This window comes from Cnephaeus nilssonii, assembly GCF_951640355.1.
Source record: "Cnephaeus nilssonii genome assembly, chromosome: 17".
Classification (NCBI taxonomy): Eukaryota; Metazoa; Chordata; class Mammalia; order Chiroptera; family Vespertilionidae; genus Cnephaeus; species Cnephaeus nilssonii.
In genome coordinates this window covers 24,076,402-24,103,250 of record NC_137088.1, presented here as the reverse complement: position 1 = coordinate 24,103,250, position 26,849 = coordinate 24,076,402, and the positions used below count along the sequence as shown (strand labels likewise).

Below are 26,849 nucleotides of genomic sequence, written 5' to 3'. Positions count from 1 at the left end.
GCACATCTGGTAACTCAAACTCTTTGTCACTCTGTGCCTGTCCAAAAGTTACTGTGAAAGTGACACAAATATTGATTTTGAGTAACAAATAAATTGTAGCAAGTAGGCAAATTCACAAATACAGAATTCAGGAGGATCAACGATATCCCAGAATCTGCTTCTAGGGAACCCCAAATGAAGAAAACATTATAGAAGTGCTTTCCTTCTCAAGTAATTGAGCAACAACTAAAAACCCAAGAAGAAATATAAAACAGTGGTTTTCAGGAATTGGCCATCAGGTAGCATGGGATAGCGATCCCCAGGACAGGGGAAACTAACAAGGTGAGTCCTCTGATTTCCCTAGTGCAGTGGTCGGCAAACTCATTAGTCAACAGAGCCAAATATCAACAGTACAACGATTGAAATTTCTTTTGAGAGCCAAATTTTTTTAACTTAAACTTCTTCTAATGCCACTTCTTTAAAATAGACTCACCCAGGCTGTGGTATTTTGTGGAAGAGCCACACTCAAAGGGCCAAAGAGCCGCATGTGGCTCGTGAGCTGCAGTTTGCCGACCACGGCCCTAATGCATGGCCTAGAGATGTTCCCAGGCTGCAGTACAGGAAGGAGAAACGCAGGTGGAGTGTGGGGTAGCCCTGAGTTGAGGAGACAGAGCTGGGAGACTTGGGCGTCCACGTGGTTGGAATTTGCAAGGCAGAGTACTGGAGAGCTGAGACCTGTGCGTAGAGAGAGCTCCAGAGATTTGCAAGGATCTCTCCTAGCCTTCATATGAGTTCTGATCAGAGCATGCATGTAAGTAAACAGCCCAAGGCCAGGGAAATAACTACCTAAAGGAGCGAAGGGAAGAATCAGAGTTCACACAGGGATAGGAATAGTGTTCCACCAGCCAGAGTAGAAAACCTCATGGGAAATCAGGCAGAGTCCTCAGGAAGTTCTTACCTTAGTAGGAGGGAAAAATTGGCCCTCAACTAAAAACCACTCAAAAGATCAAGCTGCCCTACCCGGTTTTGCTCAGTGGATAGATAATGGGCCTGTGGACTGAAGGGTCCAGGGTTCAATTCTGGTCAAGGGCACATACCTCTGTTGCAGACTCCTAGCCCGGGTTGGTGTGCATGAGGGAGGCAACCAGTCAATGTGTCTCTCCCAAATCAATGTTTCTCTCTCTCTGTCCCCCTCTCCCTTCCACTCTCTCTAAATATCAATGGAAAAATAGCCTCAGGTGAAGATTGAAAAAATAACAAAAATATAAATAAAGCTGTGTCCAAGTAAGTGAATTATCTTCCAGGAAAAAAGCTAAACAATATTTATAGAAATACAAAAATATCCAATACCCAACAAGAGAAAATTCACATTTGGCACCAAATTAAAAATTAGGAGGCTTGCAAAGAAACAGTAAAAAGTGACCCATAATGAGGAAAAAATTAATAGAAACAGATCAAGAAATGACACTGATGATAGTATTAGCAGACAAGGACATTGAAACCATTGTTATAACTACAATCCTTATGCTTGAGAAAGCAGGGGAAAGATTGAACATTTTAAGCAGAGTCATGGGAGATAGAAAAAAGACCCAAAGAGAATTTCCAGGATAAAATTAGAGTGTATGAGATGAAAAATGCATGGAATGGAAAGAATAGCAGATTAGATACTACAGAAGAAGAGATTTGTTAACTTGAAGACATAGCAACAGAAACTGGGAATAGAAAATGGAATTCAGAGAGGAAAAGAGTAAGCTACTAGTAAGTGAGAGGCTTTATTAGAGTGTGGCTTCTAGTTGCAGGTCCTTTGGGCCTGCCCCTGGAACTTGACTGGTATATGGGACCACCTGGGAATTTCCTTTCCTTTAGGGCAGCTTTAAACTGCCATCCCATGATTATGTGCTGGGTGGAGTTCTTTTAGGGTTGATGCAAACTCTAGAGTCTCAGAATACACACAGATCTCGCTTGATTTGAATCAGAAGAGCCACCCACTTGTCCCTGTGTTCATTTGACAGATATTGAATGCCTAGAGTATGTCAGGCACAGGTCCAGTCTCTGGGGAAACAGCAGTAAGCAGATGGAAGCCCTTCCCTTGTAGAGCTTACCTTTTATGGGGATTAGATGGGAACCAACAATAAATAACTGAGTATCTTACTTCTCAAGTGTTGAGAAGGGCCATGAAGATTCTCAAAGAAAGCAGGAGAGGAGGACAGAGAAAGCCACACGTAGATGGAGGAGCTTTGATATGAAAAGGTGGTTAAGAGAGGCATCACTGAGTAGTGACATTCTAGTAAACAGGAAAGTGAAGAAATAAGCCATATGGTTGGGTTTCTGGGGAAAGAGCGATCAGGTAGAAGGTTGGCCAGGTACAGGCCCTGGTGAGCGTGAGGGCAGTGCTGCTGGAGAGGGTGGAGAGGGCCCTCTGTCTCATGGTGGAGACTGCGTACCCTCAGTTCTCTGAAAGCCTCCTGGAATGGAAACTCTCTGCCCCATCATCCTCATTAACCTAAAAACGTCCCAGAGCCCTAGCTGGTTTGGCTCAGTGGATAGAGCATCGGCCTGCAGACTGAAAGGTCCTGGGTTTGATTCTGGTCAAGGGCACATGCCCAGGTTGAGGGCTCGATCCCCAGTAGGGGGCATGCAGGAGGCAGCTGTTCAATGATTCTCTCTCATCATTGATGTTTCTATCTCTCTCACTCTCCCTTCCTCTCTGAAATAAATAAAATAAAATAAAATAAAAATATTATATATATATATATATATATATATATATATATATATATATATATATCCCAGAAATTCTAAACTACATCTCCCAGGGTGCCCACCCCCAGAACCTGGAAATCACACCATCCTACCCCCAAATACACCGTGAGGTGGGACTTGGAAAAAATGGGCCAATCCAGCAGTTCCCAAATGCTGGATATACAGGGCACTGTTCGGATATACACTGAGTGGCCAGATTATTATGATCTCTGAACGCATAATAATCTGGCCACGCAGTGTGTATATGTGTGTGTGTGTGTGTGTGTGTATACATATATATATGTATGTATGTGTGTGTGTGTGTGTGTGTATATATATATATATATATATATATATATATATATATTAGAGGCCCATTGCATGAATTCGTGCATGGGTGGGGTCTGGCCAGCCTGGCCAGGGGGAGGGGACATGGGCGGTTGGCCAGCCTGCCTGCTGATCGAACTCCTGGTCGAGGGGACAATTTGCATATTAGCCTCTTATTATATAGGATATACACTGAATGGCCAGATTACTATGTATTCAGAGATCATAATAATCTGGCCACTCAGTGTAGGAGAACAACCACACATAACCCACTATGTCACCTCTAGCTTTCTAAATGGCTTCAGGGAAAACACACACACACACACACACACACACACACACACACACACAAACACACACATTAGAAGAAGTAACTGAGTCAAAAGAAAAAACATTTTTTCTCATGACCTGTTTAAGCTCACATTCTAAGATCAAAATCAAAACAGAAACAATGAGCAATTCGCTTCAGGAATTCCCCAATGGAGTTTTCCTGTTCAGTTCCTGGCTACAGGACAGCCTTGGGCTTCACAGCCATTGGAGAAACCCACCTCACCCTGATGGTTAGTCCCCCTTAATCAACCCGCTCCAGTCAGAATTTGAATTCCGAGCATGCTGGATTCCCTCTCCTCTCTACATCACTCCCTCTCTGATGTGGGGGCTCATGGCTTCAAACATCTCCCATGTGCTGCTGGTGTCCGACTCTGTCTGAAGGCCTGACCTCTCCCCTGACCTCCAGCCACCATCTATCCTGCTACCTACCCTTCATCTCCCCTTGGCTGTCTAAAAGACGTCCCCAAATTCACACGTCCCAAACTGAGCCCCTGCTGTTCACTTCCTAACTACTCCTGGCCTCTCCATCTCAGCTGATGGCAACTCTATTCCTCCAACTACTCGGACCAAAAACGTGGAGTCATCCTTGATTCTTACCTTTCTCACACGCTGGATATCAATTCATCAGCCAACCCTGCTTGTTCTAACTTAAAGTATGGCCCGAAGCTGACCACGTCTCATCACCTGCACTGATGCCTCTTTGGTCCACGCCCTTATCATGCTCGCTGCAAAATGCCTTAGTTGGTCCCCCAGTTCTGCCCTTTGCCCCCCTACCGTCTAATCCCAACACGGCGGCCAGAGCGATCCAGTTAAAATCCAAGTGGACTGTGTCTGTCCTCTGCTCACAATCCTCCAAGGGCTCCTATCTCCCTCAGAGGTAAAGCCGAGATCCCTACAATGATCCCACCCCTAACCTCGTACCTCTCTTATCCCCCTCATTCCATTCCCATCACGTCCACCTTGCCCACTCTGTTCCAGCCACACTGGCTCTCTGCAGGCCAGGCACACTGTCACCCCAGTACCTTCACATGCGTTATTCTCTCGGCCCAAATGCTCATCCCCAGGTAGCTGCCTAGCCCTCCTCCTTACCCAAATGCTAACTCTTCTGTGAAACCCTCCTTGTCATTTAATGTCAAATTCCAACCCCTGGCCCATGATTCCTAAGCCCTTTCCCTACTATATATATATTTTTTTTCCTTAGCGCTTATCACCATTTAACCCACTGTAGATTTTAATGAATTATCTATCAGTCTCTCCCACTAGAATGTAAGCTCCACAAGGCACACATTTTAGTCTGTTCTGTTCATTGCTGTACTCCCAGTCCCCAGAATAGTATGGGCACATTAATATTTGTTGGTTGAATGAAGTTTTACAAACGAAGGAGCATGCCACTCTGCTTCCAGTAGCACTCCCCCTCAGTGGCCAGCACATAATAGGCATTCAGATGCTCTTGTGGGCAAGGGAGCATCCTCTCCCCCCGCTTTCCTCGTTTTCAGAAAGGAGGAGTCTGGGAAGGGAGGAAGAGTCCGGTCTGGCTTCACAGATCACCTGTGGGAGGCTGAGGGTGCAAATAGTCAGCTAGCTCTTTGCATGTACAGCCTTTCGGAAATCAGGAGGGAAGACTCTTTCCTGCCCCTGTGGGTGGGGCAAGGAGTCTTCCCAGGAACAAGATTCAAATCCGAGCCCCTGGCATGTTTCTGTTTGGGTCTGGTCCTAGCAGTGACGACTTGAATTTTCCTCTGGAGCTGTGTTCCATGGGATGTGCAGAGCCTGGGAACAGTGAGGGCATTAGGACCAGGAGCGAGGCGCACGCCTGGCTCGGGCTGTGTCTGGCAGAGGGCTCTCTGCTGGCTGGCTGCACGCAGAGCTATGTGTGAAAGGAAATCAGGCACTGCCTGCCGGCTTCTCATCTGTTGATCTGACCTGACTTGAAGCATCCAGCACGACGGCTGTCAGCACTGCTGGACTGAGGACCCACCAGCTCCCCCAGACATCGCATAGCAACCTGACCACTCGTGCAAGAGGGGAAACCAAACACATGGGATTAGACACCTGAGCAGAATGGAATCATTGCTTTTTCCCAAGGAGAAAAAGGGGGTCAAAGGGGCCAAACAATTGAAGTCCCCGTGAATGGGCTTTTTGAAGGCAATTAAAGAAATCCACGCAGAGAGGACCTGGGGTGGGCCTTGGGTCCTGTGGCTTTCAGACTGTAAGTGGGAGCTGGCCTTACACACGCTGTTGGTAAATGGCAGACGGCATCAAAGGAGCAGGTGAAGTGATTGTCCGAAAACTTCCAGGTGGAACCAGGAACCCAGTGCTGCTGCAAGCTCCACGGATCCTGGAGCAGGAGGAGACAGCAAACTTGAACATGACCTGTTGCATCTGGCAAGTTCCAGCAACATGCTCCTAAGGAAGCGATGCAGGCACGGACCATGCAGACTGCAGTTCCTGCTGCTCTTCCTGATGCTGGGAGGCGTGCTGCTGATGGTGGCTGTGCTGCCCCCGCCCCCGCAGGCCCTGCACCAGGCCGACACAGCCCAGGCCGCCCAGCACAGCCCTGAAGCTGGGTACCGCCTGGACTTTGGGGAGTCCCAGGAATGGGTGCTGGAGTCCGAGGATGAGGACCAAGAGTACGGGCCCTTGGAGGGCCTGCCGCCCTTGATCTCGCTGCGGGAGGATCAGCTCCTCGTGGCCGTGGCCTCACCCAGGGTCCGAAGGAACCAGAGCCAGGGCAGGAGAGGGGGCAGCTACCGGTTCATCAAGCAGCCGAGCAGGAGGCTGGACCAGGAGGCCACAGAGCAGGACTGGGGGGCGGAGGAGGAGGACGAGGAGGCATCTGAAGAAGATGAGGGGACCAAGCTCAGCCTGGAGGAGACGCTCAGCGCCCGCATCCCCCTGCAGAGGGCGCTGCCCGAGGTACGGCATCCGCTGTAAGTAAGGCCCCTGCTTCCCCTTTCCCAGGTGCCGGGGTGCTATCAGCAAAAGCGGGGTGCACTCTGCCTCACTGTCCCTAGGGCAGCGCCTCTCCAGGTGTGGCCGCTGGACCAGCAGCGGCAGCATCACCGGGAACCTGTTTAGAAAAGCAGTCTCAGACCCCGCCCAGACCCCCTGAGTCAGAAACCCTGGGTGGGGTGCCAGGATCTTATCTAACCAGCCCTCCAGGTGAGAACCACCTTCCTGGAGAGCAGCTCTTACTTGTCCCTTCTCTTCCCCGCCCTGGGTTCTAGTCCTTCTGTCTCAGGATTAGCAGGTCAAGCAGCTTGATCTATAGAACGCAGAGGGGACCCAGGGCAGAGGTTCTCCAGGGCACCTTCCAGTTCTAACACTGTGACTCCTGTCCGTTTTGATATTATGATTGTTGTCAGTGTTCGATTTTATTTTGGGTCAAAACAGCAATTGCAGCTAACACATGGGTGGGTCTTGCCACGTGCCTGGCTTTAATCTAAGAACTTTTCACATATTAACTTACAAGGCCCTTAAACTCTGTTGGATGGGTGCTAGTATTACCATCATCCCTACTTTATAGGTAGGAAAATAAGGCACAGAGAGGCCAAGTGACTTCCCCATAGTCACACAGCCAGCGGGTGTCAAAGCAAGCCAGTCTGCCTGAACCGCCACTCTATGCCGCCCTCCTTGGTCCACTAGACTAAAGGGACGATTCCAGTGCCCAGGAGCACTGACGCCATCTGACCTGGCAGGGGGACCCCACCCTAGGAGCAGGCTGCGAAGTGAGATGACATGCAGGCTGTGCCCAGCGAGATGATGGGCTCATCCTGTACATGCCTGCCTTCCTCCCTCACTTCCCACCACCACCAGGCTGGCTGCAGAGAGGGGAGCAATGCAGCTGGTTAGTGTGGGTGATCTAGGTCCCTATAAGCCACAGCTCTTCCCAGAGCCCAGAGAGTTTCCTGGGAAGCAAGCCCCCCCTCCACCCCGCCTGGTGAGAGGATCCACATAGAGCAGCTGTTGGGAGCAGGACCACGAACTCCTCGGATCCCTCATGGGGTCCTCCCTGCCTGGCTACTCGGCCACTCACTCTCAGGGTTGTGCAAATGCAAGACAGCACATGGGAGTGACGCCTCCTTACCCTGTGTGCCTGGGGGCCTCACTCACCTCCCCCTTGTCCCAACCCTGCTGTTCTGACTTCAGGTCTTGGCTTTAAAAGCTCTTTTCAGGAAACTCCCAGGCCCAGCCAGGCCCAGCCCCTTGCAGTTTTGTGCTCTCTGGAGTGTTAACTCATCATACTCATGACATCTGAAGCTGAGTGGGCATTGATGGGTTGGTTGTTCAGTGCCTGCTTCCCCTGCCAGGCAGTGAGCCCACGGTCCCAGCACACAGTAAAGAAATGATTGCTGAGTGAGTGAATATAGTTTTAAAATTCTGTTCATACATTTTTTACTGGCCTAGAGCAAGAATGAGTATCTTCATTTTGTCAAAAAGAAATATTGCCCCAAACAAAAGGTCTCTGGTTACCAAAGGGGTGTGTGTATGTGTGTGTATGTGAGACTATGTGTGTTGCATTGTGCAAATGTGCTGTGCACATGCATATCTGTGAGTGCATTGTGTGTGTGTCTGTGCATGTGTTGTGTGTGCTTTGTGTATGTGTGCATGTGTTGCGTGTGTATTATGTTGTGTGTATATTGAATGGGTTGTGTGTAGTACATGTGTGATGCCTGTATGTGTTGTGATGTGCACAGGTATGAGTTGTGCCATATGTTATCACGTGAGTATGTGTTATGGATGTGTTAGTGTTCATATGTGCACATGCATATCTGTGAGTGCATTATGTGTGTGCCTGTGCATGTGTTGTGTGTGCTTTGTGTATGTGTGCATGTGTTGTGTGTGTATTATGGTGTGTGTATATTGAATGGGTTGTACATAGCACAATATGTGATGCCTGTATGTGTTGTGATGTGCACAGGTATGAGTTGTGCCATATGTTATCACGTGAGTATGTGTTATGGATGTGTTAGTGTTCATATGTGTTGCAATATGCACAATACATCATGTATCGTGTGTTGTGCATGTATTGTGCCATGCACATGTGCCAAGCATACATGTGCATGTGTGTTTTGAAATGCAAGGTTTGTTTTGCATGTTTTTGTGGTATGTGTGTACATGTGTATTATGTTGTGAGCCTGTAGCAAGCATATGATGTGCTTGTGTGTGTATTGTACAAGTGTGTGCATTGCATCTGCTGCATGTGTGTGTTACAAATGTACTGTGTGAGTGGTATATGTGTACACGTGCAAATGTGCTGTGTGTATTATGCATGTGATGTGAAGTACACAGATGTGTTGTGTGTATGGTGCAAGTGTGGGCAAATTTATTGCGTGTGTATGTGTATAAAAGTGCTGCATGTGTCATGCTGGTGGTAGGAAGTGTGTGGGTGTGTGCTGTGCATGTGTGTGGTACAGCATGGGTACATTTTGTGTTGTGTGTGATGTGTACATATGTATGTGTGCATGTGTGTGCACCACTTTAGTAGTTGCTTCTTCAAGTCAGGGTAACCAGTTCTTCTCAGTGTGCCTGGGACTTTCCTGATTTTAGCATTGAAAGCCCATACAGGTCCCAGGCAAACCCGGACAGTTGGTCGCCTCACCCCCAGCTTTCCAGGGTTCTCTTAGGATCGCGCCCCCTCTCCCGCAACCAGCTCTCTCTGGAGGTGTGAGACGCCCTCTGCTGGCTGCAGCTGGTCCATGTAGCCTAATCTACCCAAGCCTTGGCTACACTTCAGGCACTGGAGCCTCCCCTTCCCAGCAGCCCTCTAGAATACATAAGGGATTCTCTGTAAAGTGAGACAATAACACCCCCTCACCTCCCCCGCCACACACACACACCCTCCCTCCAGGGTGACAGGACTCCCCTCCTTCCACCTCCTTAAATGTTCCAAATAGACCCATGAAAGAACAGACGTATATTAAGCACCTACTACCTGCAGGCCCTGCACTGCTGCTTCCTCTCCAGAACCAGAACACTGGACACCCCGCAGCTCTGCCCCTGCTGTAGTGAGCCACGCACCTCCATCCACCCCAGAGCTTCCTGCAAGCCCATCCTGACTCCTAACCCAGACCAGCCCCGCTGGCCCCAGTTCCTGCACCACGACCCCCAAACAGGCCCTGGCCTTTGCTCTTTTCACCCGTCCAGGCCACAGCCTTTTCTAAGTACCTGTAGGGTCACTGCTGGAGGTCAGTGGAAAGGGGGCACAAGGAGAGTCGCCAATAATGCAGGAACAACACAGAAAAAATCAGTGTAAAAGGTCAAAGGCAGCCTCTGGAAGGAGAGGTAAAACCATAGTGAACATGTATTGGACACATACTATGTGCTGGGGATTCTACCCAATGGTGTTCATTTGTTTAATGTTCATGACAAGCGTATAAGGTAGGTAATATCATCTGTTTTATGGGTGAGAAATCTGAGGCACAGAAAGGTGGCGGGACTGGGGCCAGGTTATGTGACCAGGTGTGTCTGGCACCAAAGTCATGTTCTTCATCTCCATGTTGGGCAAGTCACATGGGCCGGAAGCACCTCAAGTTTTTCCATCTATAAAATGGGGAGCACTCACACTGACGGGTCCCACAGGGAGACACGGCAGAGTATGCTTATCACCGAGGAGTGGGGGGCCACTGGGCGTTTCTTTACAGGGCACAACGAAACACAGTGGAATGGTTGTGCCGTGGGGAGGAGAGGGTCCTGGGGGCAGGGCAGGCATGACTATGTAGGTGAAATAAAAAGAAGGGCCCAGGATGGAGCAGGCTGAGGACTAAGGTGGACTCCGCCCTTCAATGCTGCTGCCAAAGGTGGGGCGGGAAGAAAAAGTCTTGCCCATCAGCCTCCTGGTGTTGACAGTTCTCAACACTCTTCCAGGCTTAGCTCTCCTTTGATCGTCCTGGCATCCAGCGCAGGACAATGGATGTCCTGGATCAAGGAGGGTCCCTATGGAGAAAGTGCTTTGTGGTCTCTCCTCCGGGCAGTGGCTCTCACACTGGAGCTGCATCAGAACACCTAGAGGCGTGGCTGAAATAGATTCCTGGCCAGCGCACGCCCACCACCCCCTCCCGCCCCATCCCCACTACAGTTTCCGACTCAGTAGATCTAGGGTGGAGTCTAGGAATTTGACTTCTGTGAGTTCCTGGTGAGGCTGCTGCTGCTGACCCAGGACACTCTTGATGCTGAACAGGTTGGATAAGAGACGTGCTTCTTCTCAAACTGTGCCGTGCATGCAAATCACTCGGGCATCTCGTTCGGGGACAGGGTCTAATTTGTCAGGCCAGGGGTGTGACTTAAGGTGCTACATTTCTATCTGGCTCCCAGTTGGTACCAGCACTGCTGGTGCACAGACCATACTTTTGATTAGCAAGGGGCTACATCACCAGTTCCCGAAACTACGTGCGTGTTAGATTCCCACGGGTTGCTTGCTTAAAACGTAGGTTTTCAGACCTGGCCACTACAGACTCTGCATAGTTCCGAGTTGGAGCCCAGAGATCTGAATTTTTAGAAGCAATGCAAGACAGTTTGGGGAACCACTGGTGTAGGAAGTGAGTGAAAGTGAGTGGAGAGGTAGTCGAGTTCTGGAAAGTTCCATGGAGGAATTCGTGCTGGGATTGGAAAGTAGAGAGGAAGATAGTCGCCCTCTTTACCGGGGGTTTTGTACTTGAACATAAATGTCAGCTCAGCTATAGCTGGCTGTGTGCTACCTGCTTCCATCAACTCGGAACTTGTGTTTATGGTTGGGCCCATATTACCCTGGTTTATATACAATTATGACTAAATCAAAGTCACATGGAACAGTGGGCCTGGGGTTGAATCCTGGCATCACCTCTTACTGTGTGACTTTGTATAATCACTCAACCTCTCTGAGCCTCAACTGTAAAAGGGCGGTAACACTCTTGCATGAGGTTATAGCTCAAATCAGACAAAATGTTGATGAGTCTTCACCCAGGATTCAAGTCCAAACAGAAGTTGCCCTTATCGTATTCTTGGGCATAGGACCCAGGAGTGGGCTGGAAAGACCGAGAAAGGTTGGAGCAGGCAGCTGTGGACTTCACATCATTGTCCTTTCTCTGACTAAACAGTTACGTTCTGCCCCTGGGGGCTGCTAAATAATCACAAACTCGGGGGGCACACTGGAATTATCTGGAACGTCGTAGAAACTGCTTACATATATCCAGGGGGCCCGGATCAGAGCAAGGCCAAGGATGGCCAGAGGCCCTCCAGAAGGGGACTGTGAGACTTCAGAGGAGGGGACTTCATGCCCCTTACATGACTTGTCTCCACTGTGGGGAGCGCCAGGCTGGCCGCATCAGCTTCAACTGCAGGCTCCAGCCCTTGCCACACTTCTCTCTCATCCATAAGCTCCTTTGTCCATCCCTCTAGGGCAGGGGTAGGAATGCCAGGCCCGTGGGCCGTATAGGCTCATGAAATCATTTGGTTTTAGGGGTGAGTTAATTAAATGTTTGACCAAATACCAGGCTAATTTTTAAGTTGATAATTTTGTACGGCCTGAGAATGTTGTCATCCATCTCCAGTGGCCCTTGGCAGAAAAAGAAATCCCTACCTTTGCTCCAAGGGATCATCTCCAGGCTGTGGCCCAGCCCTTCTCCCCCAGGCCTGGCTCGGAAGTTGGTGTTCCCAAGATGAGCCACATCAACTACAGCCAAGATGGGCCGAACGTTTCCGCAGAATGTAGGAAATTGGCCGTAAGGTATTACTCTCCTGTTGGTATCTGCAACCAGCCTATATACTCCCTGAGAGCAAGAACGGTGTCTTCTTTCATTCACCGAACAAATATTTATTTAGCAGTTATTAAAGGTGAGAGGGTGAGCAAGACCCAGCCCAACCCCAAGGAGCTTGGGGAACACGGGGGGATATAGACAAGCAGCCAGGCCATTACATGGTGGGCTCAGAACTGAGATACGGAAGTCCCCTGAGTGAGGCGCTCTGTTGATCTGGTAGGAGCTGGAGGTCAGTAACCCCAAAATAGCTTTAGAAAACCTGGCAATGGGAAGGCGGGGGGTGGGGAGGGGGGGGGCGGCGAGGAGGGAGGCGGTGTTTGTGCCACAGCCAGGCCATCTGGTACAACGCTGTGACTCACTCTCTTCCAATCACCATCCAAAGGCATTTTCTGAGCTCACAGGAGACCCTGGAGCCGCGTGAAGAGAGGGCAAGCATCTGTGCGTAAACACAGCCCGTGATCTGGGAGAGTGAGGATACAAAGCTAACATTTCCGGAGCCGCTCTCTTGGGCCAGGATGATCCCCTTTAATCCGGCAGCACCCCGGGCTGCACAAGGGTATGTATCGGCATCCTTGTGCTGGCTAATTAGGGGGTGTAAACAGCAGAGCCAGGATTCAAAGCCAGGCTGATTCCATTCCAAAGCCCTAGATCTTTCCTCTCCCCTGCTGCCACTCAGAAGATGGACAAGTGAGGTCAGTCTGGGCCTTTGGACACGTGGGTGTGTGTGTACAAACTGAGATAGTAGAATATGCACCAGCTATCTGGTTGAAGGACAAAGAAAGTAGCTAGCCCCATTGTTTAACAATGAAAGTACATATTTCTCCATGGCTCCTCTCCATGGTCACATGTGCGCACTGCCTCATTGATTCCCTCCGCAGAGCTGCAGCCCAGGTAGAGCAGGGGGGACCGTGCACCCCCGCCTGGCAGAGAGAACCTGAGGCCTGGAGACCTGCCCAAAGCCCCCGGTATGGACCACTTCCCTGTTGCTGTCTTGTTTGTTTTATTTTGTTTTGGTTTTAAATGTATTTTTATTTATTTCAGAGAGGAAGGGAGAGGGAGAGAGAGATAGAAACATCAATGATGAGAGAGGATCATTGATCAGCTGCCTCATGCATGCTCCCTACTGGGGATCGAGCCTGCAACCCAGGTGTGTGCTCTGACAGGGAATTGAATTGTGACCTCCTGGTTCATAGGTCAATGCTTAACCACTGAGCGACACCGGCCAGGCACATCTTGTTTGTTTACCCACCTTATTCCTTCAAAGGATTTGAAGATACATCATAAAATAGAAAACTGCTATCAATATAATGTTTAGTCAAATAAGGGGAAATATACTTTAGAATATAGTACCTTTCCTTCCATTCTTGGGACATGACACGCCCACACCCCTTCCCACCTCCAGGTCTTAGCAGAGGCTATGACATCTGCCAGGAACACTGTTCCCCACCCTCATGCCCTCTCTCCATTGTTTCCTACCCACCCCAGTCCTCAGCTTTCCTATCAGGCCCCACTCCCTGAGTGTCTCAGTTGGTGAATAATTACTTGGTTGTCTGTTTAATGGGATATGAACGCCATGACATCAGAGACTACCTCAGTTTGGCCTCCCCCAAAGCAGAGCCTGAGACAAGCATTTGCAGTACAGGTGATGCCAGGGAGCAGTGGGAGGGGACCCGGAGCATAAAGCAGCCAACGAGAGGCATGTTTCCAGGGCAGTTACTTCTGTGAGCAGCTAGAGCACAGCCCCGTGGGAGAGTCCAGGAGACAGTGTATTGCTCGGCCCCCACCCTTGAGGTCAAGGTTGCTGGATATTAATACACCTACTCTTTTTCAGTCACTGGCTGTGGGGAGGGTGGGAGGTTAATTCTCTCCTGCAGGTGATTGGGGAGAGCGCCTCCAGCAGTGGGATGGGAGAAAGCCCTCGGGCGATCGGAAGCCAGCCTGTCCTGCACTGTAACAATATGGCCCTAGGGGTTATGGGCAGGGTTCCCAACACAGAGGAGCTGGGCCCCACAATCTGGACCTTTTCTTATTGTTTCCCCAGTGTCTCCCAAACATTATACACTCACTTCAGCTAAACAGTGGGTGGGTGCTGGCCATCACAGGCGTTACCCTCCTGAGGGAATTCATTCTGCATTTTAACAAGACAAAATGGAAGCCTCCAAAGCCACCTAAGTGAGCAAGCAGATGGGAGGCCTTTGCTACCTGGAACCTCCTGGGTCACTGAGAGCATCTCACTGCCAGGCCTGTGTTCTAAGGAATTGGGTCCAGCAGGGGGTCCGTCTGAGCTCCAGTCATTGCCATGGCTTTCTCTGCCCGTGACCTTGAGTGAGGACAGTACCACCATGCTCCAACTCCACAGGACACCAGCACATGGTGTTCTAGAAGCATGGCACCCATTGGGCTTGGGCAATGCAACAGCCCCAATGATGGGGAGGAGGCTTAGATGGGACAGCATATGGGAAAATTCTACAAATTTTTTCCCAAGAACATCTGGCCAATCCTCTACTGCAAGAAGCCAGCCAGCACAGGGCACACACCTAGTCACAGTAACTGTTTCCATTTGTGGACAACGCACACAGCACATCTCTTTGCTTATATTACCTTTACATAGCTTCTAAAAGAACTCGACTTGTTATCCTCATTTTGTAGATGAAGAAATTGAGGCCTGGAGAGGTATCCAGGCACATACGAGGCTTGCAGGAAATAATAATAATAATAACTAGCACGTATTGAACTCTTACTCTGAACAAGGCACTGGGCTAAGTACTTTATATCTGTTAACTCACTCCATCCTTCCAACAACCCTGTTTCACAACTGAGAAAACTGAGGTTAAGTAAATGCATGCTTACAAAGGACGTACCAGAATCAAGAGGACTGTGAAAAATAAACATGGATTGCTATAGATGCATGTGGCTCTGTGGACCTGGAAACCATTGAAAGGAAGGGTGGCTATCGGAGAGCTTATGTCACTTGTCCAAGTCCGTTAAGGACAGACTCGAAATTCAAGCGTAACGCCAAGGCTGGATCTCTAGCCACTTGACACACAGCCACTTCCTAAGGTGCTCTAAGCTGACACAGTTTCTGAGCAAGGTGGATGGAGTTGAGCAAGGTGGATGGAGTTGAGCAAGGTGGATGGAGTTGAGCAAGGTGGATGGAGTTGAGCAAGGTGGATGGAGTTGAACAAGGTGGATGGAATTGAACAAGGTGGATGGAGCTGCAGCTTGGTTGCTTGTGCCTCGCCGGCACAGCCAAGGGTGAACCTGAGTGGGGGCGGCTGAAAGGCTTAGAAAAGACAGACAAGAGAATGAAAGCTGGGTCTCGGTGGGATGCTGCTTCCTCATGGAGACATAGCGCCGTGCCCCACAAGCCGTGTCTATATTTTATAGCCTCATTCCACAAGGCAAAGTAAGGGCGTGGTCAAGATGTTTACAACATTCTCGTGGGTTTCAATCCTACTCAACTACATGCACCTGAACTCTATCAAGCCCACATCACTCAGGCACGTGGGGCCACGTGTTCGGACCATAGGTTCAAGCTTACCACTACAGCTGTTGGCTATAATTGTGCTGGGAGGGCTCTGCCCTCCAAGCTGGGACTTGCATGTGGCCAGGAAAGGACTATGCCCTCTCATCAGTCCAAGGCTAGGACCTGTCCAAACACTGTAGCCGCGCCCCACAGTTGCTCTCAGGGTAACCCCTGCCACACCCTCCTCCCCTCTGGGCTACTACCTGGCACAGAGAGGGCTCACCCCATTTGCCCACCCTCACAAGGCCCAGTTACTCACAGGCCGTCAAAGCCCATCCCTGGGAAGATGACCATGGACCCCAGGAGCCCATGCACATACTGTGTCTGGGGGCTGCACAGCCTGTCCGATCCACAGCCCACCTCCTCCAGGTCATTCATTCTACCCACCAGAAACAATCAACCCCGGCCTCCTGTGAGAAGCATCTGATGGGCCTGAGACACAAGGCCTTGTCGGTGTCTATAGGATTTAGCACTGTACTCCAGAGCCACGCGGAGGTGCTGGGCCTCCTCGCGAACCCCAGGATTCACCCAGAGCCCACGCTTATCTCCCCTGAAACGCCAGATTATGCCTGTGATTATTCAGCTCTCACCACCTGGCAGTTTTGCAGTTGCCCGAAGAGATGCCCCAGAGCCGTCTGTGTGGTCCTGAAGGCTGTGCGCTTCCCCACGGAGCAGACGCAAGTCCTCTCTGGGCTGAGGCAGGACACCCACCTCCACAGCCCAGGGAGGCATCTTCGTCAGCTTTGTGTTGACTTTCAAAACCCCAGGGGGCCTTTCCAAATCCTTAGCAACCTATTAAGTTTATCCCAGTCGCACTCCTTGCCCATTTATCTGTTGGCCATCCTCTCTCCCTGTGAAGAGAGAGCACAGCTCTTTCTACCCATAAAAACATAGAAAATTCTGGAGCCAGACAGCTGGAGAGAAAGGGAGTCTTATGAAACTCTCTTTAAAAGTCCTCTTTCTCTGGTTTTCTCTCTTCCCTTCCTCCCGCCTATCCCAAGAGCGTCCCAAAGAGTAAGAACAGAATTACAAGGCTGGAATAGCCTTAGTGATCCATCTTACAGCAACGGCACCTCTTCCAGCAACAGGGGCAAATACCCACCCAGCGTTTACCTGCCAGCAACTGCTCAGGCCACTTTGCCGTCACAGCAGCCCAGCAAAGTGGGTGCTGCTATTATCACCCTGAGGAAACCAAGGCACCAAGGAGCAAAGTGCCTGCCCAAGGCCACTTACACAGCGAGGAAGTGACGAGTTCCAGCATCCATGCCCTGAGTCATCAGGCTAGACGGCCTCTCTGCAGACACCATTCCCTGAGGTCAGAGAGAGGAAGTCGGTTGCCCCGGGACACTGGCTATTTAGCGGAGCAGGAGGCTCTCTATTCTGACTTTGAGGAATGTGCGAGGAGTGTGGTCTTAAAGCGTGAGGGTTTCAGTAAGAATCTCTTTGGTTGATGGAGTCCCCAGGATGCGCCAGGCACTGTGCTAAGCACTTCCTTACAAAAGCTTTGATGTGAGTGCTGTTAACACACTTCCTAAATAGTTCAGGAGGCTTCTTATGCTATACTGTAGAGTGGTTGTTTGACAGTCTTATCGATGCTTCCCTGTCTCGGGGTCTGTTTTTGTTCATCAGTTTATGTTGTTCATTATTTCCCCTGGATGAGTGAGATCATGTGATACAAGAAATACACTTATAAGAACCGAAAATGAGACAAGCAACAGTGGTTATGCTGGGAGGCAAAGGGTTTTAAGGGTGGAGATTTTAGGGGAGGTCCCCGGGAAAGATCTCAATAGACTATTCAGCAATTTTCCAGGTGTATCCTTTCAGAGTTGTGGTCTCCACCGATTGATTGGCCAGCACTAGGGCAGGGGTCATTATTCAATGCAGCTGATCCTGAAGTCAGCCATGGCTGGTTTTGTTGCTTATCTGGGCCTGGAACTGAAAGACAACTGAGGCCTAGATGTTATCTCTAGGGAGGAAAAGTCACCCTGGGGGCGAGGTCCACCCTACAATTGATTGTCTGTTGCTAGGCACCTGGGACTTTCCATCCTGGTGACCTTCTGTTCCTGGCCCATTGTCCTTGCTCTGCTCAAGTCTGTCTAACTGCCTACGACAATTCATTCCCATTTTTACAGATCAGGACAGTCATCTGCTGAGAATGGTGGCAACAGCTCTCCACTCTTCTGAGAAAGGCATGGATTAAACACTGGCAAGGAGCTTTTGGGCTCCGAGGACTGGGAGGCTGGGAGGTGGTACACAGCACTGCTGTGGGGGTGAACTGGGCTCTCTTTGTGTGGGAGTTTTAAGAAAACTCAGGGAGAGCTGTAGAGCTGGGAGGCGAAGCATGTGGTTGGAGCAGCCACAGCCAGGGCCTGGGAAGTGAGTTCGAGGCTGTTGGACACTTTCTATGGCCTTTCTTCCCATGGCCCCCGCTTGTCGTCCCTGCAGGTGTCTGCAGCAGCACCCTGAGGACGGCCTGCCCACGGCCAGCGTCATCCTCTGTTTCCACGACGAGGCCTGGTCCACCCTCCTGAGAACGGTGCACAGCATCCTGGACACGGCGCCCAGGGCCTTCCTGAAGGAGGTCATCCTCGTGGACGACCTTAGCCAGCAAGGTGGCTGTGGGCTTCCTCCAGGCTCCACCCGGCGGGAGGGAATCCTGGGGGGGGGTTCCATGCAAACACGGGGGCCTGGAACCTGTTCAGGAAAAGTTCCCGGAAGCGGACCTCCAGATGAGAATTCAGGTGCAGGTAATTCATGATGGCAGAGCCCCCAGGGCCACCAGTACGGAAGTGGGGGAACAGGATAGAAACGGTGAAGAAGATGAGCAAAGTGAGAGTCTCGGGAGGGTCGCTCCAGCCTGGGCCCCTGGGATCTCTCCCCCGAGCCCCGACCTCCTCAGAGTCCCATCAGCTTCTGCCCAAGACACTCAGGAACCACAAGGGGTGGCCACTTGGTGGGTGTTCCCTGCCTCCTAGACACAGGGCCAGCCAAGCACTTGACATGCACTAGGCATTCAATCTTCCCACTCGCTTCCCAGGTGAGGAAACTGGGGTCCAGAGAAGAGAACTGACCGGAGCTGAGTTATGCCAAGTGCAGCGGAGTCAGGCCCAGAGCCCAACCTGCTTGAATGTTTCCACTGACAGGAAACTCACTAGGGGGGACCAGCCACGGCATGGCTGAGTGCCTAAAGGAAGATGGAGAGAGAGGAGCCCCCTGCCTGACTTCCAGGGCACTGGTTCTCATCGAATGTGCAGCAGGATCGCTTGGCAAGCTTGTTAAAACTGACTTCCGGGCCCGCCCCAGAGTTCCTGGGCCTGGTATTGGGCTCAATACTGTGTAGTTCTAACAAGCTCCCAGGTGATGCCGATACTGCTGGTCTCTGGACCATACTTTGAGAGCACCACTGCTCTGGTCTTTGGCTGGGGCCTGAGGAGTATATTTCTGGCTCAGCTGAGTGGCCGACAGGCCCTTCCTGGCCTTGTGGGGAGATCAGACTGCTCCAGGGGAAGCCAAGCCCTTCCTTGTGAGGTCTGCAAAGCACTTTCTAAGGGGAATGACAGAGGACAGGACGGAGAGGCCAGGTGCCTCTGTTAGTTCTTCTGAAGTTCCTCAGGTTGGGAATGCAGCCAGTCTGGCCAGGGCAGGGAGTCAGACTAGCCGGAGGCCTCAGGAGTGCCCGGGGTTACTGAATCACGTCAGCTGCATAGCAGGCAGATGAATGAGCAGGCCCTGGGCTAAGCTGGGTTGGCTGGTGAAGGTGCCCAGAGTCTCCAAACCCTCAGCTGGGGCCGAGTTCTCTCAGAGACACCTGTGGACACCTGTGGTCCCTCCCCCATCAGCTGATGAACTGGGGAGACTTTTCTTCTCCTTTCGTGTGTAGAGGCAAAGGAGCTGGGCCATGGGGTTGTGAGCTACCTCCATTGTCCTCAGCTCCTTCTGCTTTCCATCTCCACACGTGGAGCGTGGCTTTTGGCCTCATAATCACAATGAGGCTGCTCTACCTCTGGGCATCACATCCATATTTTGGGCAGGAAAAGAGTGAAAAGGCAGAGACCAGCTAAGTTTAGAAAAATTTAGTAAAACAATAGTTTTTCCAGAATCCTCTTATTTAGTATATTTTTACCAGAATTGGATCAAAAGGCTACTTACTAAGAAGTCTTGATAGGTAAGTGCTTCTAGCTGCTCTGAGCAAGTTTCTGTTAATAAAGTGGAGGCGAGAATGAATGTTGGGGAAAAGGACGAGTATTGCTCAGTACAGGGGCATCACCGTGGGGCTGGTTCTCAGATGTCCATGTTCAGAAATTTTAACAATTTCATTAATAGAGACCCTTCTCTAGGGAATGAACTTGGAGCTAACAAACTTACCCAAAAATGAATTACAAAGGAATAAATCAGCACATTTACCACTGAGAAATGCACCAGTCAAGTGGTGAAATGCTGCACTGACCACTGCCCTGTCGGTTCCAGGACAGCTCAAGACCGCACTCAGCGAGTATGTGGCCAGGCTGGAGCGGGTGAGGCTGCTCAGGAGCAGCAAGAGGCTGGGTGCCATCGGGGCCCGGATGCTGGGCGCCACCAGGGCCACTGGGGACGTGCTGGTCTTCATGGACTCCCACTGCGAGTGCCACCCGGGCTGGCTGGAGCCCCTCCTCAGCAGAATAGCTGGTGACAGGTAATCACCCACTGGGGTTTGGGGAGCCAGAGGTGGGAGGGGGGAGAAATGGTCTAGAGCAAGCATGTCAAACTCAAAGGCTAACACAGGCCAAGTAAACAAGGTTTAAGTTTATGTGGGCCGCAAAAAAACCCAAAAGCTTCAATTTTCATAGGAACATAGGTTTATTTCGATAGAGACATGCTGAATACAAAGGGCTGAAATAAATGAGTAATAGTTAACATAGTAAAATAATAGAACATTTTATAAAAATTAATAATTTTTCTTGAACAATAACTTATCAAACACTGAATAACTGCACAAATTAATAAGCGTAATGCAAATAAACCTATTTTTCTTGTTCTCCGAAAGTGAAATATTTCCTGTTGTGCACACCAAACAAGTCAGTCCAAGACTAATGACGTGGCAATTGGCTGCTAAAATTATTGCTGCTAGTATTAGTGGAGAGAAATGGTGCGCCTGCGCGTAAAGCGTGTAAGGGAAATGAATTCAACACGATTGTAGTAATCAGTCATTAGCAAACGTTGTAGTTCATTATTAATAACTAGAGGCCCAATGCATGAAATTCGTGCAAGGGGCTCAGTCCTTGCAGCCCCAGCTTCATCCAGAAGGTTATCCAGTCTAATTAGCATATTACGCTTTTATTATTATAGACTAGAGGCCTGGTGCACAAAAATTTGTGCACTTGGGGGGAGTCCCTCAGCCCAGCTTGCATCCTCTCACAGTCCAGGACCCCTCGGGGGATGTCCACCTGCCAACTTAGGCCCGCTCCCCAGGGGATTGGGCCTAAGCCGTCAGTCGGACATCCTTAGTGCTGCTGAGGAGGCAGGAGAGGCTCCCGCCACCACTGCTGCGATCGCAGCCATCAGCCCGGCTTGTTGGTGACCAGAGCTCTCCCTGGGGGAGCCCACTGACCACCAGGGGGCAGCTCCTGCTTTGAGTGTCTGCCCCCTGGTGGTCAGTGTGTGTCATAGCGACCGGTAGTTCCTGGTCATTCAGCGTTAGGGTCCATTTGCATATTACCCTTTTATCATGTAGGATTATGTATAACAGGATATTGTAAAAATTAAGTTACGAAATTTTTATTAGAATGTTTTTTTGTATACTGTTATATTGGCTGAGCCGCAAAAATATTCCTTGTGGGCCGCATGTGGCCCACAGGCTGCGAGTTTGACATGTTTGGTCTACAGCCTCAGCCACAGCCACTCACAGACCATCTATCCATCATTGAAAAATATGACCATTAGAGAGCAGCATATTCCTTAGGTTTTTTTTTGTTTTGTTTTGTTTTTAATATGTTTGAGGCTTTTAAGAAGCACAGGGAAGCAGAGTTGTATCTACCTTGTTTGATAGACACAGAAACTGAGGCCTGGAGAACAGTTTCTATTAAGTTGCAAACACCCCTGGGAAGGGTCACAGCACACCAGGGTTATCAGTACCTTTGATGAAAAGTCAACTTCCTAATCACAACTGTAACATAACCTGGGAAAGAGTCTCTACACTTTTCTAGGTCACTCTCCCCTGAAACCAAAGCATTAGATGCGGTGATTGCTAAAGCTCCATTGAGAACTAGCATTCTTTGGTTTTCTGGTTTCTAGAAAGGGGTCTTTACTTTTCTAACTAAGGCCAGCCCTTGGAATATGACGTTGGAGAGGGCTGCATTACACACCCCTTAGCCTAACATTTAACATTTTCCTTTGACCACTTCTCTGTTCTCTTTCCCCGTCTTGCGGTCATTCTCTCCCTGCTTGCTTGATCCACTCAAAACAGTTCCTCAACATGTCTTGTCAACCATTTGCCTCACTCTGAATGTCCCACTCAGGAAACCAACACCTGGTGGTGACTAGCTCATCTTGGACCACCTCAGGCATGCCTCGGGCTCATGGAGACCTGTCACACAGTAGGAGCTCAATAAATGGTTGGTTTTTTTTTTATGATGTGCAGCCAGACAGGGCTGATGCCAGAACCAAGCCCAGGACTCTTATTCTTGCACTCTTCTTCCCACGATAAGTGTTGACTGTCTCATTTGAAGTTAGAGATGACCACACGTATGAAAATTAAAATGTCTGGGCAAAGAGGTGTTAGCATTTCACCAGATGGAGAAGGTTTCAAGCAACATGAAGTAAATAGTTAATAGTCCAGATTCCTTTTTAATAAAGAATAATCAGAGCTCGAATGAAATCAAGAAGGATCAATTGTGCCCAGTTCTGTGACACAGATTACTGCCCTCTCCTGGCTGACATAAGAACAGGAGACATGTATAAATTTGGCACTAGGACTAGGACAAGTCAGCACACAGCCCTACGGGGCCATCATCTTGGATTCTGTTCTCAAAATCACAATGACTGTGTATCATCAGGGTGGAACCTAACGTTGATCCTGCCCATCCCCCATCTAAGTCCTGTCTTGGTATCACAGATGGATAGCTCTCAGAGGGGACTTTAAAATCATCTGGTCCTATCTCATAATTTCACTATTGAAAGTACCGAGTTCAGCCCTAGCCAGTTTGGCTCAGTGGATGGAGCGTTGGCCTTTGGACTTAAGGTCCCTGGTTCAATTCCGGTCAAGGGCACATGCCTGGGTTGCAACTCGATCCCCAGTAGGGGGCATGCAGGAGGCAGCCGATCAATAATTCTCTCTCATCATTGATGTTTCTATCTCTCTCTCCCTCTACCTTCCTCTCTGAAATAAATAAAAATATATTTAAAAAAAAAGAAGAAGAAAGTACTGAGTTCAGGGAGGGCAAATGAGTCATAGAGAATAGACACTTGACAGCCGGGCTGATCCCTCTGCTCCTTTATTTGGACATTTAGGAAGTCAGTAATTAATATCATTAAGCCTTATGTATGACCCTAATGGACTCTTCAGATGCCTCAGGCAGATATTGTTGGCTCCATTTCACAGGGCAATGGGAGTTCAGGGAGGCGAGCAGGTGTGTGAGGGCATGCACACACTCTGGAGCTGTGAGACACACTCCGGGTCTACTGCTCTTTTTATTGTATACGAATTTTTAAAAAAGGATTGGAGAAGTGGATCGGGGAGAAACATTTAGTCATGCCCACCCCTGGTTGTGAGACATGCATTAAAACAGTGATTAAAACCAGTCCCTCGTGATGTCTGCTTCTCACATCGGCACCGTTTTCACAGATCTGGAGATTTCTCACCCTAGGCTCAGGGAAAAGAACTTGGCAATACCCCGGTTTCCTCAGCTATAAATAAAATGGGGCTTCCTGAGAAGGCTTCCATAGTTAAGAGGTGGTGAGTCCATAAAATTCTAATTTCCAGGCTCTTCCTCTCCTCTCTCTCTCTTCCCCACCCCCATGTGCATCTGGTTCTTGACCCATCCTGGCTTCGCTCCCTGCTCATGTCCAGTCTTCTGTGATCTGACACCTTTGGGTCGCCCCACCCCTCATTCGCTGCTTCCTGTGCACTCGGTCTTGTCTGGCCCCAGCGTTAGGCTTGCAGGCCCTCACAGGTGAGATTTGAAAGAAAAGCCGCCCAACGGGGTCTGAGTTCTCATCTCTTTCTACTGCACACAGTGATGCCCTGTGTGCTGTGGCCTGGGAGAGCGTCCCCTTTCAGGGTCTGCTTTACTCCCCCAGTGGCCTTGCCAGGCATTTCCTCACCTCCTGTCAAGCAAAGCAACATGGTAGAAGCCATCAGGCACAGCTCCGAATAGCTGCTGCTCTTTGAGAGAGCAAAGGGCCCAGCTGCCTCTGAGGCTCAAGGCAAGAGGTGTCTGTCACCCGGCGAGGACCTGTTGCCCCAAAAGCAAGGAGAGGTCTTTAGGAGCTTTCATTAACAAGGTGGGGCGGGAATGGTGAGCAAACAGTGTAATAAGCCGCAAATCAACTATTTCAAAGTCATTGCTCTCTCAAAGCCCTGGCCAGAGAATTCAGGGCCTGGCTACTAGCCCTGGTTCCCCTGCCCACAGAACAGGCTGAGAGCCGTATGGCAATGTGGTATGAACTGGTAAAAGGAGTCCCTTCCTCATGACCCTTTATTCCCATCCCTCCAAAAATGTGTCATAATATACTCCTTTTGCTAGAACAAGACACTTTAAGGCTAGCTGCCAGAAAATTCAGAAATAAACATGCAAACCCACAGTGCCTGTGGTATTTGAGGCGTTCTTTAGGCGTGGGCCTGCACAACCTTCATAACTGCACCCAGCCCCAGACCTTTGCTTCTCTAGGAGCAAGGCTTTTAAGGCAGTCTTAGGACGTGGTGCTTGGGAGCTGGCTTCTACATAAAGTAACAAGGATGAAAACCTAGAGTAGCTGTCATTCTAGCTGCCAACTGCTTTGTGCTGACTGCCCTCTGGTACCCACGCCAAGGAATGAGAGTCAGGGCTTGAGAACAATGAAGATTTCCAAGGAGGAAGAGGCACTCCCTAGCCAAGTGCTGAAAGGCAACACCATCTTAGGGGTGATCCTGGCTCAAGAGTCTGTCCACGCTGTTTCCCACGTGAAGATTGGGCTGGTCCCCTATCTTAGAGACACCCAATCCTAAGGTCACTGAGTATTCAGCCGGGGCTCAACCTATTCAGTAGGGAGAAGCAACCTGGTGCAGGGAATAGACCACCTCCCTCCTCTCTGCCCTTTGAGGGGTTAACTGACAGAAGGCAGCCTGAAAAATCCCAGGTGAGTGTGTGTGAGTGTGTGTATGAGTGCATAAGTGTGGTGAGTGCATGAGTGTGAGTGTATGCTGAGGAGCAGGAGGGGGTCCAAGATGCCTCCTAGCCCAGCAGAAGAGCAGCCTTCTGTGGGTCTTATGCTCCAAGCCCTATGTTACTCCACCCCCCCCCCCGACCCCCACCCCCACCCCCCGCCAGCATGACAGAGTCCTGGGGGCTGGCACCAGTCCTGGGATCTCACCTGAGCCGCAAGAGCTCTGTGAAGAGAGAATTCAAAGCCTCTGCTTCTCAGTATGAGAAGCTTTTGACAAACACCAAAAATGTGAGTGAACTTCCCAAATGACTTTACATACCGTAGGCTTGGAAGAACATCAAGGCACAGGAAAAATGAAAAGGGATGAAATAATAAGGCTGGTTGCTAAGGTTGGTTGCAGTTAGCTCTTGAATATCTGGATGGTAGTTCATTAGTTGACCTGATAAGGACTGTTGGTGTCCCTCACCTCCATTCATATGTTGAAAACTGAACCCGAACACTGGGGCCCAGGGAAAACCAAGTGCACAGGGGGCTGTGAATGAGGGGTGGGGTGACCCAAGCACGGTCAGATCACAGAAGACAGGACATGGAGAGGAAGCCAGGCCGGGATCAGTATTTCAATGAACCAGCCCTGGCTGACAGCTCAGCTGCCTCTGTTTGTCTTGAAATTCAAACAGTTGACCTCCTGGAGCTTACAAAGGCTTAAGAGAGGACCCACCTTGTACCTTTCTGAGAGTTAAAACTCAATTTGCAAATGAGAGAATGATGGAGTAAGCAGACACTTCTAGCTTCTTCCAAGTCAAACAGGGTGACTTTGCTATTTTGCTTTAAATGAATTCCAAGAACACCAGACACATTTGCAGGTATGAAATCCAAAGCTAAATATAAGACTGTTTGGGTTTTTGTTTTTTTCCCCAATCACCCTTTCTGAGTCACTAGACTGCCGTTACTCCCCAATTCAGCCCTGGTTAAGCAGCCGCTGTGATCCATGGGAATAAAAACCAAAACAGAAAACGTTTTTCACTTCCTTCCCTGACATTTTATTCTTCATCTCTATCCAAAATGTACTCAAAGAGGCTCACAATTAATCACTATGTGTCTGGTTAAAAATAGAAGGAAAGGAGATTTAAAAGGGAAAGCTAGCATTGGGAATCGGGAGTAATGCAGTTAGTAGTAGTGAGCTTTACATATGACTCCAAGCTTCCAGCAACACAGAGCAAAAACAGACATCTGCTGAATTTTGGAGTTCTCATTTTCTGATAAAAAGTAACATACACTTTGTCATCTCAGAGGTCTGGGATGAATTGATTTTGTGGCTGCTCAAGGGCAATTTCCTTTCTTGTCCCGTTATGATTACTAAGATGGCACAGATTTGATGGGATTCTTCAGAAATCAGCCACACGGTTCCCTGGCTCTTGATTCTGAAATTCCACAAAATGCTCTGCCAATGGCCAGATCCATCCATCTGCTCAGTTCTTCCCCAGTAAGTGGAGACTGGAGAGCTGGGGCTGGGGGCCCTGCTTTCATCCTTGATCTTGCTTCACAGTTTTCTTAGGTCAGTGCATTGTGCCCTGGAGTAGTGGAGACCAAGCGGGATGAAGTTCCCCTCACCTTCCAGAGGGAACAATGTGCAAAGGGCAGGAAAAGCATATCGAGATCCTTGCTCTAAATAGAAATCCCAGACTCCTCACGACATCAGTCACTGAGGCCACAGATTAAAGCAGATAATTGAATCTCAGGACCACCCTGGCCCTCTCCGTAGCACTAGGGCTTATGCCAGCCCTGGCTGTCTCCGAAATGGAAAGGACAGAGATGGAAATTGATGGGAGTGTAAACCGCGTGGCTGCCATCTCTCCTTCTAGGATCCTTAC

General features: G+C 49.7%; 1 protein-coding gene across 6 annotated transcripts in view; it reads left to right on the top strand.

Moving 5' to 3' along the window:
• The window catches only part of GALNT15 (polypeptide N-acetylgalactosaminyltransferase 15), a 119,860-nt gene that overhangs the window by 77,348 nt on the left and 15,663 nt on the right, over window positions 1-26,849 (top strand). For 2 of the 6 annotated variants that reach the window (XR_013814805.1, XM_079794454.1), the window contains exons 1-3: window positions 5,085-6,308; window positions 18,085-18,251; window positions 20,107-20,311. Coding sequence is in view for 4 of the 6 variants with exons in the window: in XM_079794454.1 (XP_079650580.1) it covers window positions 5,779-6,308; window positions 18,085-18,251; window positions 20,107-20,311 (902 nt within the window). In the remaining 2 variants the exon portion in view is untranslated. Of the gene's footprint in view, window positions 1-5,084; window positions 6,309-17,771; window positions 17,829-18,084; window positions 18,252-19,708; window positions 19,805-20,106; window positions 20,312-24,859; window positions 24,952-26,849 lie in introns of those variants that run through there. The other 4 variants (XM_079794456.1, XM_079794455.1, XM_079794457.1 and 1 more) reach the window with 4 other exon arrangements.